Source organism: Solenopsis invicta, chromosome 5, assembly GCF_016802725.1.
Source record: "Solenopsis invicta isolate M01_SB chromosome 5, UNIL_Sinv_3.0, whole genome shotgun sequence".
In the NCBI taxonomy this organism is placed as follows: Eukaryota; Metazoa; Arthropoda; class Insecta; order Hymenoptera; family Formicidae; genus Solenopsis; species Solenopsis invicta.
This window is the reverse complement of record NC_052668.1, coordinates 9,765,818-9,784,809: the sequence shown is the minus strand read 5'-3', so window position 1 is coordinate 9,784,809 and position 18,992 is coordinate 9,765,818. Positions and strand designations below refer to the sequence as shown.

The window sequence follows — 18,992 nt, the reverse complement described above, 5'->3', positions numbered from 1 at the left end:
TCAACACCTAGTTCTAGTAAGTTTCTTAACTTCCATTCTGTGTTACTGTTGCTATATATAATGCCTGCTTTGGTACTGATATTTACGTAACGGATTGATATTGGCAACTGCGATACTGAGAACGTGAAGGAGACTTAGAATCTTGGTTCGCATATTCGAATAATTAGTTTTTGAACATCTATGATAGAATAAAATACAATAGTAGGAAATATGTATGGATGTTTAACATACCGGATAGCTCAAGTAGTCTAATATCATTTTTCCTGCACCTTTTGTCTAAAACTTTCTTTGTAAAGCATAAGAAGACAATGTTAATCTGTGACACTTTATTTGAGCTGCACTGTATATGAATCTTTTTAAATCCTTATCTTATATAGCAATCAGGACATGCGCGATTATTGAAGAAGCTTGATAAAATTTATTTGGAGAATTTAGATTTCTTTATTCCTATTTTTATAAGCTCATATCTTCTCCGTATTGTCTCTCTGAAATTCCACAATATGTCATTTGTTATGCTTAATGATCGAAAAACTGGAAAATAGAAAAAATAATATTGTTGATTAATTCCGATATACTACAGAAGTTTTTCTTGAAAACTTTAATTGATAGCTTAATATTTTATTCTTGTAACGTCTAATTATAAAATAGATTTATTGTTTATATTATAAAATGATTTATTGTTTACAACTTACCTTTTTATGTTACGTTGAAGATTATACTGCTTACTGTATGTTTCTTAATAATATAAATCATGTCTATTATGAGATGAAAAGCAAAGTTAGTAATGCACTATTTTATTTGTCATTAAAAATAAGTAAAATTATTGAAGACATTTTTTTAAAAAGGTTTCATTTTGGTTTGGTTTTCAAAGTACGTTTCGATATGTCGTCGAAACTATTACAATGAAGTACAATTCAAAATCATTATAAGTTTTATTCATGCATAAATGCAGTAGAGCATATTGATATTTTTAACATCCTGTTTTAATTATAAAACGTAGTTTTTATATTACAAAGCTTTAATATTGTTATATTACAAATCAACGTGCTATAATATATAAAATATTTTTCTTGGTTAGTAAATTATTCTTTATAAAAGAATCTTTTTTCTCTCTAGAATAATTCATGACTTCTCAATAATGATTTTTATTTTATATAATAGATAATATAAAAATAATTGTTTTAAAAATTCGGCAAGTGTTAAAAATATTTAATTAAGGGGGTATTCGGTTTGTTGGATAAAAAAAATCGATTTCTTTTACGGATTATTTTAGTTTAAGAGGTAACGCCACTAGATGCAAATAAAGCGTCTTTTTGCTATTTTTTTTTATAGAAGGAAAACTAAGAAACGAATAATATTCAAGGATGTCATTAAACATGTCTTTAAGTATTCAAAAAAATTTTTTTTATTAAAAAATATTACAAAATGGCGACGCTAGAGCCATTTTTGACGTGTTCAATTCATGGTGGTCTGCGGAACACAGTAGAAATATCGTAGATATATATACCTGGAACAAAAAAATTTTTTTCCTAATCTACATGAATAATCTACATGACTATAACTAGAGAAATACGTACGGAATTTGAAAAATATTTTTTTTTGAGTAATTGGCAAGTATTTAAAAAAAACTCAATTTTTTACGAAAAAGCGGCTAATTATTTGTCAATAAATGATGTTCTAATCAATTTATCGAAAATTTCGTACGTGTTTCTCGTCGAAATGTTATTTTAAAGATGTGGTTAAAATTTTGGGTGGAAAGAATGAAAATTGTTGGAGTTATGCTGCGTGCCATTTTAAAAAACCACGTTTTGAGAAAAAAGCGTTTAAAGTTTAGAGACGTGTTTTGGACGTGAAAAAAATGTAACTGTTTACAATTTTTTACCATTAGTGTGCTATCTCAGATCCTAGGACCGTAAAGCATCCCTTCTTCACTCAAATATTCCTCCTCATTTTGTTTCCGCGTCGATTTTATACCGGTGCGTACCTCCTTTGCCGCATCTGTTAAAGACTACTCGGCGTGCTTGATCCTTGTCGCATTGGCTTCAAGGCAAAAATTATATGCTTGGTAACCGATATCCATCTCCAAAACTTGCATAATTCGTAAAATGTTAATCAAACCGTCATTGAAGGTGCACACAGCAAAATCAATTACTACACGCAGTACTTTTTTGCCGCTTGAGTAGGATTTTGGAGCCAAGTTCTATGTAACAGTATTGAAACTTTCGTTATTTTGAGTGTGGCCTCCAAAGCAACGATTTAGCAACTCATCATGGCTCAGCTTCTCTTAAATAGGTCTAACGGCTTGAAAAATTTTCTTTGGTAGTGACGGCTTATGATGAAAAGTAGCTAAGAAATTCGCTGCTTGTGCTTTTTTCTAATTACACCAAGACTCTGAGCACTTCTCGTGTTGCGGATTTTCATCGGTTGACATTTTATGAAATAAGGTTGCCCAGATATCATTTTTCATATTTTCCACGGAGTTTGGATTCCGCCGTATCGCTAAGCCATAATATATTGTAAGTTCGTCAATTAATTTAGCAGATAATTTATCTCTTCCTCCAAGGTTTTTTACATTTTTTTTTAATTTCTCAAACGAGTACCCATTTTCATTTGCACGTGATTAATGCACTCTTTCTTTTTCACTTAAAAATTTTTGGATGTTTCTCCAGTATACCCTTGAAAGTTTTGCTATCACCGTCACCGACATAGTTTTGGCGCAGTCCGACACGCTTAAGCGCAAAATTTCAAAAAAGAAATTTTGTAATGTACATAAGACTTTTTTTAATTCATTCTAGAAGGTTCAAAGCATTTTTTAAAACAATAAAAATATTGATTTTTCAAAAATTCTACAGTGGCGTTACCCCTTAACATCTCAAGAATATCTTTAGAAAATTTTATTTCGAAATTTGTAAAACTTTCGGAGTTATAATTGATAAGTCTTAATTGACCCGAGCGCAGGTCTTGATAAATTCGATTATAAACAGCCATTATATGAAGATGTTCAGCAAGTCATAAAGCTAATTTTCGAAGATTTATCATCAAGAGAATTGTTAGAAAGAACTTTAGGTGGTGAAACTCAAAATAATAACGAGAGTTTTTACTCTACTTGCAATTCTCGACTAAACACCTTCATTGTGAATTAGAAATAATTGAAATTGCGGCTTATTTAGTAACCGGAATTTTTAATGAAGATTTTGTAACCATTGAACCGATTACCTTCAAACTTGGCCTACATGTTCAATAAACATTATTTTATCGTTTGATGAACCAGAATATTGGTAAGTTACATATTTTTTTACTTAATAAAAATGGGCAAAATTTTGATAGTAAAAGCTATAGTTTTGATTTGAAAATTAATAACTTCTGTATTAATTTTTTTTTTCTAATTCTGGTTCATCAAACTGAAATTATATGTATATAAAGTAAAATGCCGTTTTATTTTTCTGTTTCACATTACTTGGAAGATCAATATCGTGCACACGAGTAGACGAAGAACTTTGCGCAGCGTGATATTCAATCATATACGAGTATAACTTCTCTATTCATAATTAAAAATTAACAAAAACAAAACTGTACGTTCTTAAAACATGGATAAAAACATGTTGCAAATTTTAAATTAATTGCATAGTTAGTTTCTGAAAAAAAATTCCTAAATTCGAAAAAAAATCGATTTTCCCCCTTAAGAACACAATACTTGAATCAAGAACTCTTGAAATTTAAACAAGAAAAAAGCAAATAAAGGCTAAGGAGAGTACAGCGCGAGATAAAATTATTAATCATTAACAAAGTTTATTCATTATTAATACAGACACAGAACAAAATTTTAGCTCTTTAACAGATATAGCTTTATCTGTTATTTACTGTTTTGCATATAAGTTTCCTAATTTCGCTAATTACAATTACGCATTATTTTACAATTTTTGAAAACGCATCGGCGTCGGCAGGATCAGTAGTAGATATTTAATGGATATCTACATATCTATGAAACATCTATATCTGTTATGGGTATCCAGTAGATATGAATTGCTCATATATCTTTAACCATCGAATATCTACGGAAAATATCTACTGGATATCCACGTATTGTGCACATATTCATGTCCACCGAATTTTTTTGAGATTTTGATCCGCCATATTAGATCGGTCGTTTTGAAAATCCGTCTTCAGATTCGTAATTAGCGACCCGAAAAATCCTCGGATACAAATTTTTAAAATAATCGATTCGATACAAATAAATGTGACACAAAAGGTTAAAAAATATAAAAAATTCAATTTGCTCTATTTCAGCGAAAAAAAAGTCGGATCATAGCATTCAAATATGCGTTAGAAAGGATAAGAATAACACTTTAATGTGACATCCAACTAGATGCTAAAAAAAAAATTGTTAGACGTTTTATAAGTCGTGGAAAATGGCCAAAAATCTCATTTTTTGCACCTTTAAGTTAGAATTTCGTTGCTGTAAACTTGACGTGATACGACATTTTTGCGGCCAGATTCGTAAACAGCGCACCAAAATCTGTCAGAAACGACTTCGTTTATTTTAAAGCTAAAAAGATGTTAAATTTTTGTCGAGTGTTATTTATATAATTTATATTAAAAATATCTAAGGCTAAATAATCAAAGGGCTAGTGAAAGTGCTTGCGCGATACTTAAGATGCAAGTTCTTTCTTATTCAAATCAGCTTTACTTCAAACATAACTTTTTATTAACGATATCACAAGTGTACGATTAACTCAGTGTTAGTATATTAGGTTATTGTCCCGATGATCCTGCCGACGCCGATGCGTTTTCAAAAATTGTAAAATAATGCGTAATTGTAATTAGCAAAATTAGGAATCTTATACGCAAAACAGTAAATAACAGATAAAGCTATACCTGTTAAAGAGCTAAAATTTTGTTTTTTATATTACACTTTATTTGAATGTTAAGTAACACATATCCAGTAGATATGGATATCTGGTGAATATTCATCAGATATCTAGTATATATGTCATAGATGTTTGGTGGATATATTGCGTTAGATGTCCACTAAATATTCAACAGCTCTCTTTCGGCAAACATTTGGATATCCAAAGCATATCCAGTGGCTGTCATTTTGATATCCTTAATATCCAGCAAGAACATCCAGTTGATATCTAATAGATATTATGTTCTGTGTGGGTATAATTAAATAAAAGTATCGTGTCATGGAGTCATTCTTAGCGTATCAAATAACAAAATTTCAAAAAATTATCTAGTTATCATCGGTTAAAGAACGGTTGAGTTACTAACGGTTTGCTAAATCCGAAGTTGGATCACATAGAGATATCATTTTATGCTTGTTGTTTAATGTTAAACAGGAAAAAAAAAAATTTCCGATGATATTTGTAAAGTTTTCAAACGCAGGAAAATTCTAAATAAAAAAAATTTTAAAAACTGGATAATTAAAAATATATAATTTTATAACAAACTACTATGTACTTTTTTAACTAAACCAATTTTTTTAAATTATTTTTGGGATAACCATATTACCACAACATTTTTTTTTTACCGATTGTGCAGTGCGTTACATTTTTATAAATCACGTACTAAATAATAAATATATTTTTACTTTGAGTTTAAAATCTGTTGGACAACACTTTAATATAATTGGTCCTATTTCAATATAAAATATTGATTACAAATAAAATTATTCAATAAAATAAAAATGTTATATTACCTTCTTTTCCTCTATATTATAACAATATTTTATTTATGTAACATTTTTTTACTTTTATTGCGTAATCTTAGCATGTGTCGCAAGTAAACTTAAAAAAATTTGTGCTCATTTAATTGGCGCAAACAACAAAACAAAATTTAAAAAGTCTAATTTAAAAATTTGAAAATTTGAAAATTTACTGTATGTGTTAGATTTTAAAAACAATTTTATTGCAACATTTAACAAAATTTTAAAAATATTTCTATCACAAAATTTCATATAATATTTTGCAAAATTTTTTCAAAAATGTTGCATATGAACAGTAAAAGATTGAAATCTTTCTGAAAACTTCCCGCAACAATCAATGCTGCATAGAACAGTCTAACAGTAAAATATATACATGGTGTCCTATAAAGTCCTGTAACAAAAAAATTTGCAAATAATCTTAACGTAGATATTGACAAAAGAGATGATAGCTTTCACTTATAGCATTTTGTTAATGAAATCCCTTATGGAATAATACTACTGAATAATATTTGCGATAGAATTATTAAAACTAATATTGTACAATATTGGATTTGAATGGTTTTTCCATAATTTCTAATAATTTTTGTAAGTCCAATACTACATTTTTTCATAAAGGATATCTAAAAAGCAAATTTGAAACAATCTGATTCAATAAATTTAAATGCTTATATTTCAAAAATGATAATACGATTATCTGGTTAGATAAGAATGTTTGATTAAAAGAATTTCAAGAATCTACTCTTAAATAATATATTAATAATCAAAATTATTCACTGCAACTAATACTTAATATTTGTCAAACTAATGGTGATGATTTATTAAACTGATTTAATATTTATCAACTGTAAAAGATTATACGACAACAGTTTCAAAATGTGAAGTAAACATAATACAACGACAGAATCATTTGAATTGCAGATGTAAAATAGCATTGAAGTTTGATTAGACTTCAAGATCTTTCTATATAACAGTTTTTTTTTATTAAATGTTTATGAAATTATTTTGTTTAAAAAGCACTTTCTCGGAAAATTACAAACTAAGTAACATTAAGTTAATTGATAATTAATTAAATTTGTTAAATTTTACAAATTAATCTTTAAAATTAAATATTACTAATGTCTTCTATTTTATCGAATATTCTCCTATATATTTTTCGAATTTACGTTTTAATTGTAAAATGATAGGAAAAAAGTAGAAAAATAATATAATTACCTTACATTACCTACATCACATTTATAAAAGTTTATCTTTGTTACGAATTCTTCAAGTAATTCCATTCTTCTTTAATCATATCTGCCGCCTTCTCGGCGATCATAAAAACAGGTATATTTATATGTGCCGATACAATTTCTGGCATGATCGATGCATCTGCTACTCGTAATCCTTGAATGCCAATCACCTGCATAACATTACATATGAGAAATTGATATATATCATCTTTGGTAAAAATTTCTGGTATAAAAAATCCTATCATTTTGAATATGGATTTCATTTTAAATCGGACATAAGTACTCATTATTCTTCGTAAATGTCAGCATAATTTTTAAGAAAATACCTTTAATTTAGGATCCACGACAGCAGTTGGATCTCCCCTTGCTCCCATTTTACAAGTTCCAGCATAATGATAAATCGTGGAGTCTATTAACCTTATTTGGCATTCCCAATAAGCATCAGAATCATACTCGTAGTTATCGCATTCAGTATAATTAATTTTTAGCATCTGAGAATCTAATGCCTGCATCGTTTTCGTTTGACTAAAACGTATCGCACTTCTAATACCAGCGATCATTGTTCTAATATCATCTGGATGGTCGAAATAATTTAGTACAATCTCTGGTTTAACATTAATATCATTAGCCAACAGTGTTATCCGACCACGACTTTTTGGTTTCAACAATATTGGCGCATTGCTCCAACCATACGTGCCAACGTATTTGCTCCATTTCTTACGTACAGAATCTTTTAGATTTAATATGTCTGGAAAAATGTAGTTTTCTTTAAATGTACTACTGGCAAACAACATTTCGATATCCGGCAGACAATTATGTTTTTCTGGTTGTTTTGTATTGATGAATCCGATGGCCTCTATTCCGCTTGGAATCGTGAATGGCCCCTTTCGCTTTAATAGAAAATCCGTTACATATGGATTAATAGGATTTAACTGTTCAGACATTAGTAGACTTATTGATGCATTTATTGCCCATGTTAATCCAAAAAAGGCTACGTGATCCATAAGGTTCTCGCCGACGGGCGCGTCTTGCACGACATCAATACCTAATTCAGTAAGATGTTTCGTTGGTCCAATGCCAGACAGCATTAACAATTGTGATGATCCGATAGCGCCTGCACACAGAATCACTTCTTTACTCGCAAACACATGTATAATTTTATCATTTTTTACGAACTTTACGCCGATTGCTTGATTTGTGGTACGATTGATCAGCACTTTTGTCACTGTACTCTGAAGAGTCAAATGAAGATTGCTGCGATCGCGTATGGGTTGCAAATATGCTCTATTGCTGCTCATGCGAGTACCTTTAAAAGTCGTGGTCTGTAAATATGAGAAACCTATTTCGTTCTTCCCGTTGTAATCTATTACCGGATATCCTAGTTCTTTGCCTGCTTCGAGATACGCGTCTGACAACTGCGTGCGAAATTCTGCGTAGCTGATGTGCACTGGTCCATCGGTGCCATGATAAGCAGTATCCGACTCTAGCTCTGGTATGTGTATCGTTTCTAATTTTTTAAAATACTTAAGAACATCCTTGTATGCCCAGCCGTCGTTTCCCATCTCGGCCCAACGATTATAATCTTCACTGCTTCCTCTGGTGGCGATCATATAGTTCAATACACTGCTACCACCAACTACTCTTCCTGCCGTTAAAGCGCAACTTTTGCCATTCATGCCTTGACAGTACGTATCGGATGGCTTGCTTCGATGATTTCGATTGACGTTGGCTTTTTGTAGAGCACCCGCTATTAGCGGGATATCCATGTATAGGCTTTCATGGGGTCCATCTTCGATCAGTAACACTTTAATCGAAGAAACCTCGCTCAATCTCGCTGCTATAGCCGCGCCGGCCGTTCCAGCGCCAATCACTATGAAATCGTACGTGTCTCCAAATTGCGGTGTCATGTCCGGTACTTGTTCGGCTGAATAACGTTGACTCTGTTTCCAAAAATCCCAGATTCCCGTGCCCAGTTTTAGTACGTTCATTAATCTTGATCCATCTGTATCGTTGCCGTAAAGATTGTTGTACTTGTTCGGTAGATACAGCTGTAATAGACCGATGATGATGGCGATCAGGACGAAAACAATCGACGCCTTTTTCATTGTGTTCCTTGAAATAAGTGTCCTTCTTCTAATGATAAAATACTGGATGCGGTCTGTGTACCTATATTATGTAATAAATATTTTAAAGATGTCACACGCAAATACAGACTACAAAACAAACAAGTTTATAATAAAATCCACATTATTAAATTGAGACTCAATTTTAACTTTTATCGAAACTTTTGGGCGTTCTCTCACATGATATTTAAAATGTTTAGATTGTCACCGAATCGTTGCAAATTATAGGTATCACAGGTATTGTTATTTTTTTATGTCTCGTTACTTAGCAGTCGGAAGCCCAGTTTGTAGTACCATCCAGTCATAAGTAAAATATTGTAACGTTATATTTTTTCGTGCGACTATAAAATGACTCTTGACATATTTGTGACGTAACAAAATGTTTTTTTTTAGTGCTTAGTTTGACATATGGATTCTGTTGAATACACAATTTGAAATGGTATAATATATTGACAAAAAATATTGTTCAAGGGCAAACTGATGTTTTTAAATCCTTAGTTATTTAAACCTATCAATCTTCAATTATTACTAATTACTACTAATTTAATAATACAGAATAATTTAAGATAATTACGTTTTTTTCATAATGTTAAACAATAACCCAGATAACAATTCGTGAGTTCACGTTATTTTCACGACGTGATAATCACGCTGTGCGTGCAAAAGTGCATCACAGTGTCCTCACAATGTAATGGGCGCACACGTGTACGCGTAAAAGGTCGCATGGTGCAATCACGCGTGATGGGAACATTTCACGGTGTGAGGGTAACGTGGTAATTCCGCCGAGCGCACAAGAACGTATCACGCTGTCCTCACGGTGTGATGGGGGCTGTGGTCAATCGCAATGTAATCAAACAAGATCCTCCCGTATATTATATTAAATTAACAAATTTACAAAAAATATTGTAAATAATAATATTATTAATCTTTAATTATAAATCATAAAAAAATAAAAACATTGATATATAATATAATTAAAAGTACCCCAATCAGCACACAATATTTAAAAAATTGTTTTTAATATTTATTTAATATTAATTTTTCATTGTACAATTTATTATAACAAAAATATTTATTAAACATTTATTAAATATTTATTTAACATTAATTAAATATTCAAAATAATGATTTAGAGAAAATATTCATTTAATACTTATTTAACGTTTATTTAATGTTTATGTAACGTTTATTTCACGTTTATTTAATATTTATTTCACATTAATTTTTTATTTAAAAAAACATTTTTTAAAAACATTAATTCAACATTTATTTAACATTAATTTAATATTTATTTTACATTAATTTTTTATTTGAAACAATTTCAAAAACATTAATTTAACATTTATTAAATATTAATTTAATATATTTTTTTTAAATATGTTTTTTAAATGTTTATTTAATATTGTTTTACTATTTATTTTTAATGAATTATTTAATTAAAAAAATGGTTTCATTAAGCATTTTTAAATGTTTATTTAATATTATTTTATTTATTTTTCATCTCTATAAAATTTTATTTATTTATTATTTATTTAACATTTAAGCTACTTATTTTTTAATTATTATTGATTTTAAAATTCGTTTAAAAAATGTCTCAATAACATCTATAAAAATCAGTAAAAAATTAACTTAATTACATATATTTATATAAATAATATACTTTAATTATATATATTTTGTCTTTTCGATAACATATTGTATATTGACTTGATTTATCAGTGATGTACATGTATTAGCATAAAGTGTTTACAGGTGATCACGAGGGATCAATTCGCAGTGATCACAGAGATCAAGCAACATTCACCGGGGTCGCAACTTGGATGGGTGATCGCGTAGAAATTTCAGAAAAAAACTCTTAAAAAAACCTCTATATTAAAAAAAATTTTGTTTAATGTAGAAAGGGGCATGAATCCATTAATTTTAACGTTTTTAAAAACATTTTTTAAATATTGTGTGCTGATTGGGACGTGAAAAAAATGGGCAATGATTAGAATTTTTGAGTGCTGTATGCATGCATGCTAGCAATATGAGTCTCATTTGGAGAACGCATTTGAGGTTCATATCGCTCGCATGCATGAGTACCGCACGCGTGCGACTGATATGATTCTTATATGATGACGCATCTGTCGGATACTCTGAGCTGACACCGTGCGAATAATTCGCACGGTATGCGCGCTCCGTGAACTCACTATGCGCGCATTTTGTTATCTGGGAAGTTATTATGAATACACACGAAGAGTAATAAATAAATTTTGCTGTTGGCTCGTATATTTTATAGACAGATAGATGAATAATGCTAATTCTTGCGACATGATTAATTTTAGCCTTCAACTTATATGTTTTAATTACTTTTTTACTATGCTATTACGTAAATGGAATTCTCTATATTAAGATAATGACCAGTTTTTTTGTTGTGCACTACGCCTATTGCATATGGTTTGACATTTAAAATGTTATCAGTATTAATAATATAATGTAAATTGTTTTTGTCTCGTATATCATCGATATAAGGCCAATTGTATCCACATGTGTTTTTATTTACTTACATCTTATAAGATATAACAAAGATGCCAAACGATGGCATTTAAAAAATTGACACACATTTAACAGGAATGAAAGGAAGATGTTCACCAAAATGTGCACTAAAAAGAACCTGAATTAGGAAATGTATGCGCATTCAAATAATATGCATGTATATTAATTAGTATAATATACCCTCAATTATTTACGCAAAAATAACGTTGATTCAGATAGTCAGTGCAATTACATAAATTTAATTATTTTTAAAGCGTTATCTTACATTGTTTAATAAATTATCTTTGTTTATTATAAATCAGTGTTTGGAATTAATTGTGCATTTTAAGTCGATTTCTGAGACAACGCCTATCATCGCTCACGGCTTGATGATTGAACAGTCGATGGCTCGTGTGACCTCAAGTCTCGATGTAAAAATTATATTGGAACTTTGTACCTTCTGGCAAATTTGTTATAAAAAAATTTTCTTTTCTACATCATTTTTATAAATATTCTCTATATTTCATAAAGTGAAATGTTTGAAAGAGTGAAAATTGAGCCTGTGCACGTTTTCACTCTGCAAGATTGAGACAATAATTGATCTAATTGTTCTATTATTTATTTACTGTAATGATATAATTAGAACAATATTATACATTAATTAGAATTTAGACAATTTATTGTAATTGTATTTTAATGTATATAGTTTTTTTATGGACAGAATAATTACATAAATCAGTTTTCTGCACGCACCAAACAAAACGTGATATGCTAATTCACCTCACGTTATGTCGCAGTGACGTCTCAATTGGTTTAAAAATTGTCACGTATCTAGCCAAATTTCTGATGATAGAAATATTCGACTAATTTTGAGAGGTTCAGATTGGTTTTTACTGTATTATGTACATAAAATACTTGCTAGACAAAATGTATAGTTCTATTCGATAAAAACATGACTAATTAACACATTCAAATTATTTGGTTGTCTTAGCAACATGCAAGGTTTAAAAGTGCATATATTCAAAACAGATAAAATGTTCAAAATAAGAAAGTGAAAAAAGAATACAAGAGTTAAGCGTTTTTGTTTTGCTGTATCTTAAGCTTTATTAACTCTCTCTCTCTCTCTCTCTCTCTCTCTCTCTATACTTATGTGTTATATCCCAATAAGCGCTTACTCTTATTATTATATTAAATGACATTCCAGAAATATTAATGAAATGAATGGTTATTTACACTTGATAATATTGTATAAATATTATATGAAGAAGTAAAAATGGGCGTATGACATTAACATAATACTCCCATAATATTAAAATAATATTAAAAATATTGACTATTCTCGGAATATTCTCGGAATTTCAATAATGTTTTATTTTTTAATCATTTCGTATAATATTCTAGAAATAATTGTGTGCTTATAAGAATATTACGATATAACTTCTAAGCCTTCTATATTTCCTATAATAATTTTATGTAGATTATAATATACATGATTGCGTTATTTATTATGTTAACAAATCAATTTAACTCAATATGATTTCATTAATATTAACAGTAAATACTGAAATTGTTATACAGCATGATACAAATGCGACATAAAAATACATAACGGTGATTGTAACTACCCTTACTTCTTCTTCTGATGTTTGCGATGTAAATTCTCGCACGTAAATACTGGAGTCATGTTATAATTTTGCTTCAAAAAATAATAATGAGCTTTATGTAATTTTAAAAATATATTTCTTTGAAATATGATTTTATCTTATTTGTTTCTCTTCAGACTATACATTTTTTGTTTAAAACGTATTTTTGGCGAAAAGTGTAGAAAAAGGTATATTAGTCTATTTTATTTGAACCGTTCTCTATATATCAAATCCAAATTTTTAAATCCTTACCTTACACAGCAGCCGAGATGTGCGCGACTACAGAAGATGCTTGATAAAATTTAACTGGAGAATTTTAGATTTTCTTTACGTGTTTATATAAGTTAGTATCCCCTCCATGCTGTAATAGATCATTCCATCGCACATGACGCACGGATGTAAAAATATGCTGTTATTTTTCGATGAGAACAGGTACGTGGATTCCACGTTCTATCCGCATGTATTATGTAAAATTTATGGATAGGACTAAGTCCAAGATTTCTTTTCTGAACACAGTATTTTTGAAAAACATAAATATTATTGATAGACAAATTAGATCTATGAATGAAGAAATCTCGATCTATATCCCAATGAGCAGACAATATTTTTTAAATGTTTTCTCTTAATAAAAATTTTTTCATATTTAATTAAATTATTGTATTATATTGACATATATTTTCTAGTTGCATTCTTATTTAAGCAAATAATAGAAAAGTTATTCCAGATGCTATTCCGCATTTGTGAAAATAGTAAAAAACTATAATTTTATATGTGTTCATATAAATAATATGCTTTAATTATACATATTTCATTTTTTCGATAACATATATTGACCTGATCTATCAGGTTATATACACGTATTAGTATGAAGTGTTCACAGGGGTCAATCATCACGAGGGATCAGTTCGCAGAGGTTAAGCATCGTTCACCAGGGTTCCAACTTGGATGGGTGGTCGCTTGGAAATTTCCGAAAAAAAATTCCCAGAATATTCTTTATTGCAAAAAAATGTTTTTTTAAAATATTACAAAAATATTGTTTTGCTCATTGGAATTATGTGGTGTAATAATATAATATTTATGCGGATATTTCAAAGAAATTCATAGAAGAATTCGAAACATCGATTAAATTTTGATGTGGATTCTAATACCGTTTTTGAATGAACCATCACTCGATTGGTTACGTAGATTCCACTTGGATAATCCACGTGAAAAGAACGTGGATTCCACATACCTGTTCTCATTGGGTTGTCAATTTTATGTTTAGTAGAAATATTTTTAAGTTCCTTAAGTAATTTTAATATTTTTCTCGCAACATTTGATCTTTTAAAATATAACTCACACAGTATCTCATCCCAGAGACGTTGTATATACGCTAATGAACGGGATATTTTTTATACATACAACGAAACGTCTTTCGGATAAAATATATTGTTATGAGTTATCGTAGCGTCCTTCGGATATAATATATTGTTATAAGTTATATATAACTTGTTTAATCTATGTTGTTGATGTGACTATTGTATAAGTTTTAATTCAGTATTATAAACGATAAATAGGCTCTCCAAAAGTTTCAATTGAATGAGATGTGAACTGATTAATATACATGTTAGCGGAACAATTATATTGAATAAGTTATAATGTAAGTACGTTGAGTAAAGGTATTTAAATGTTTTCCCTACAAACTTTTGAGTATCTTCAGTAACATTAAGAATAACAATCAGCGATTATTATATTGTCCTTCACACCTACGTTCTATATTAGATATGTTAATAGCATAGCTTTGATAGCCCCTACAATAAATCTCGATAAACTTTTAAGCATATTTAATTCATTTTTATCCTAGATTAAAATTTATGATGGAAATCAGTGGTGACACACTAAATTTCTTGAAGCTGACCTTGATTAATTGTGAGGAACAGTAAATTTTCAATTGGTATCAGAAACCTACTTTTCCAAGCCAGTTTGTAAATTTATATTCAGAACATCCAATGATGCACAAAAAAAGAAATAATTGTTGGTCTGATTGATAAAGTTTTACTTTTATTGCAAAATTTTATGAGAAAAATTTTTAATTTATCATTAATATTTTACTGGGTAATGGATACCCGTTGGCGTTGATATTCTCCGCAATTGAAAAAAGGTCACATAACAAGTTTTATCAATAGAATGCTCAGAATGAGTCTAATGCACCCAACAGAAAGTAAATTATTTTATGCAATGAAAGCACGTTTTTCGCGCCCTCCTAGGAACATTGGCGTAAGTGGGCAATCTTTAGGGTGAGGGATATTGCCGTCCGAGGCCAACATTTCCGTAAGGTGCGCATGCGCAGCTCCGGAAGTATGCTGCACGCCTTCCCGGAGCCCCCAAGTCATGGACCAGGGCAGGACACCCGGAGAGGTTTTAGTGGGTATGTCCCCGCCGACACGTCGACGGCGGGGAAGAGCCCCACATAACCACCAGGCCTCCCCCGGGGCCTGGGGTATGCGGTAACGCATTTCCTCTCCGTAAACAAAAAAAAAAAAAAAAAGGGTGCGCATGCGCATTTTTGTCAAGAAACTGTGAACGTTTCGTGGCGCATGCGCTGAGCGTAAGGTCGAAATGCCTTAGAAAATGAGCGAAGATAGTACACTGATCTCTTGTAACCTGTAACCGGGACAGGCAGTGACAGAAAACGCCACGCGCTTGTTTTGTCTGGAAACGCGAAAAACGTACTTCCATTGCATAAAATACCGTATGTTAAAGCAATAAAATTCTTTATTGTGTTTTTTTATTGTATGTAACATTTCTTCATAATACTATATATCCTTTTCTGAATAAAACAAAGTTTTAACAATAGCTTTTTTATATTTTTTCAACTTAAAACATAAATTTCAGAATATTCCCGGACTAGTTTCGAATTACCCCGGTTCGGGGCTATTCGAAACGCTTGGCACTGGTCGACATTTTTCTATGTAGTTCAAAGCAAATACATTTCCGTCTTCTATCGTTAAGGCCATTGTGAAGGGGAAGGTTCAACCTTTCAAACAGTCTAACTCTTTTTTTTAATAAATACAAGACTCAGGAGACGTAAAAGAAAAAAAAAGTGTTCCAAATAGACCCTGTCTCCCCTATATATAAAAAACAAAAAAAGGCTAAATTTACAAAATAATACTGAGTTTCTTGATCCAATGTATCTCAATCTTATACGTTGACTTTATATCTTTGTAAACACCAATACTGTACAAGTAGTGGGGAACAACCAAGAGGGGAGGTACAGGTATATATATATACATATTTTTCTCCGATACATCATCAGTATTGTTGTATTTATCGCGACGGTAAGATCCACATTGATACTTAATATTGTTTGCTAAAACTATTAAAAATAATTAATTACTAAACAAATTTTCTATTAACATTTGTGATTGGTTTTTTAATAGTATGTTTTTTTTTAAATATATTTTGATAGCTGACAAAACAGGTACAATAATGTATAATACAAGATCAATACATGTTACATTCACGCATATAAATACATAATTAATATATCTCTCACTATTGAACAAATTGTAATAGAATTAATATTCAGGAACTATATAATTTTTGATTCATTTTATTTGTAATAGTTGATTCGCCGTTAATTTATTTTTATTTATTTATTTAGATTTTTATTTTTTATATTTGACAATTTTGACTTATTTTAATTATAATAGTTGACTCGTTGCTAATTTATTTTTCTATTTATTTATTTATGTTTTTATTTAACATGGCAATTTGTGACATTTTAATTGTAATAGTTGACTCGCCGATAATTCAGTTTTATACTTATTTATTTATTTATACTTTTAGTTAAAATAACTTCTTTTGTTTTATATTATTTATATTATTTATCCGTTTGTATTTATGTATTTATTTGTAGGGTAAATTGGGGTATTATGGCCATACAGAAAAGGTGGCCATAGTCTGTAATTTCTCCAGTAATTGCTAAATAGTGCATTTTTATAGTCATCCTGAAAGATAATCAATATTTACAGTATTTTATATACGTACACTATTCGAAACAATCTTATTCTGAATATTATATAATACTTTTACTTTTGACTACCTGCAAAATTTTGCATGTGTCCTCTAAAAGCTACTATAACGTCAAATAAATTACTATAAAGCTATCATAATCAACGTTACGTATATAATAAAGGACCTTAAATTGTAATATGACTTACAAATTGTGCTTTAATTTTCACTATTTATTTAAATACACTATAATTATCTTTTTCTTACAATTCGGCCAAGATGGCCCACTTTGTTTTTTCATAAATTGTTTTTCTTTAAATTGTAGAAATCTGCTTTTTTTTCCTTACTTTAAAAGAATTATAATTGTTATGTTATTATTGCAATATCAAATTTAAATTTTCATGTTATTGCAATATTATAATTATAACTAAGTCATATATATAATAATTATATATATAAAAGATATATATATATATATATATATATATATATATATATATATATATATACGTGTTTATACTAAATATATAAAATTATAAGTTTTATTTATTACTTTAGAAAATATTACATTTATTTTTAACGTGTATAGCCAACTGTGCCATAATACTATGGCCATCTTTTCCTTAAAATTTTGATAAGATGGGCAATGCATATGTTATAATATTTTGTTAATATTAGATTTCTAATAAGTGTTTTTAAATTCAATAGTATTATTAACTTTAAGATTCAATGAAGTGATATCTCAAACATTATTAAAAAATAACAAAAATAAAAATGCGTTTTTTGAATTTTGAAAAACTATGACCATCTTACCCTATATTCCCGACTGCTTGATTTTGTGTGTGGCGTTGAAGTAAGATGTTACAATCCGAACGATACGATTTACACAGTTAGTATACATTCTTACTTGAGGCAGTGAGCACGTGTAGTTGCAAGTGTATACTTTGACAAGAGAAATTTATTTCTTATGGACAACAATTTATCCTAGGCTTTATTACTCTTCATCAGTTAAAATAGGTATGTCACGCAAATACAGTTAATTAAGATAATTATTCGCCATCTATAACAAAATATACGATGGTTGCATAGAGAAGCGTCATTTCCTGCGACACTGCCACGAGTAAAAATGCCACTACGAATTTGGCAAACCGTTGGCTGCCTCCCGTTTTTACTGACTGATGATGGCTAGAACATTGATACGCTGAAGATGACTCCAAAGCGAATCAAAACGTTCGTTTATTTGCAATTCGAAGATGAATAAATAATTTGTACATTAGTACGATTGCGCACTTTTACCCGCGCTGACTGTCATTAGCCTAATTCTTGATTACTAATTGTTTTAAATTTCAAGAGTCCTGAATTAATTTTAATCATTTTTAAAATTTCTTTTCTTATTATAATTTAAGTTGTTTTCAAGTGACTATATGCGGTTTTTATTTAATATCTTTCATCGTTTATTCCGAAAGCTATTTAAGACAATAAACATATATTTGTATTGTTATATTACATTTGTCTTAAGTTTCTGTAAAAATTTTTAATTTGATTCAATAACAGCAGAATAAATATTTTTTGTTTTTTTGAATGCCTAGCTTTGATACACGCACATGTGTGCGCGCGCACACACACGCGCACGGTTATTTCATGAATATATATATATATGTTTATGTATATGTATTTAATAATTATTATTATATATATAATTTGTACCATATGTACTAAAATTTAATTTTTTATTGAGATTGTTTTTTTTTATCAACTTAAAGAATTTGTCTAAACAGCATCGGTG

The 18,992-nt window shown here is 29.5% G+C and overlaps 1 protein-coding gene across 1 annotated transcript; it reads right to left on the bottom strand.

Moving 5' to 3' along the window:
* Nucleotides 1-3,772: 3,772 nt before the first annotated feature.
* LOC105199545 (glucose dehydrogenase [FAD, quinone]) lies at nt 3,773-13,549 on the bottom strand. The gene is made up of 4 exons (XM_011166691.3): nt 13,466-13,549; nt 7,260-9,099; nt 6,917-7,103; nt 3,773-6,095 (listed from the first exon to the last, which is right to left on the bottom strand). The coding sequence occupies exons 2-3, from the start codon at nt 9,036-9,038 to the stop codon at nt 6,957-6,959; spliced, it is 1,926 nt and encodes a 641-aa protein (XP_011164993.1). The 5' UTR covers nt 9,039-9,099; nt 13,466-13,549; the 3' UTR covers nt 3,773-6,095; nt 6,917-6,956.
* Nucleotides 13,550-18,992: the final 5,443 nt, after the last annotated feature.

Excerpts from the sequence above, each read along its gene's own strand:
- LOC105199545 (XM_011166691.3), bottom strand. The coding sequence starts at position 9,038 with ATGAAAAAGGCGTCGATTGTTTTCGTCCTGATCGCCATCATCATCGGT. Across the intron at positions 7,104-7,259 it reads TCGTGGATCCTAAATTAAAG|GTGATTGGCATTCAAGGATT; the intron begins GTATTTTCTTAA and ends AATGTTATGCAG.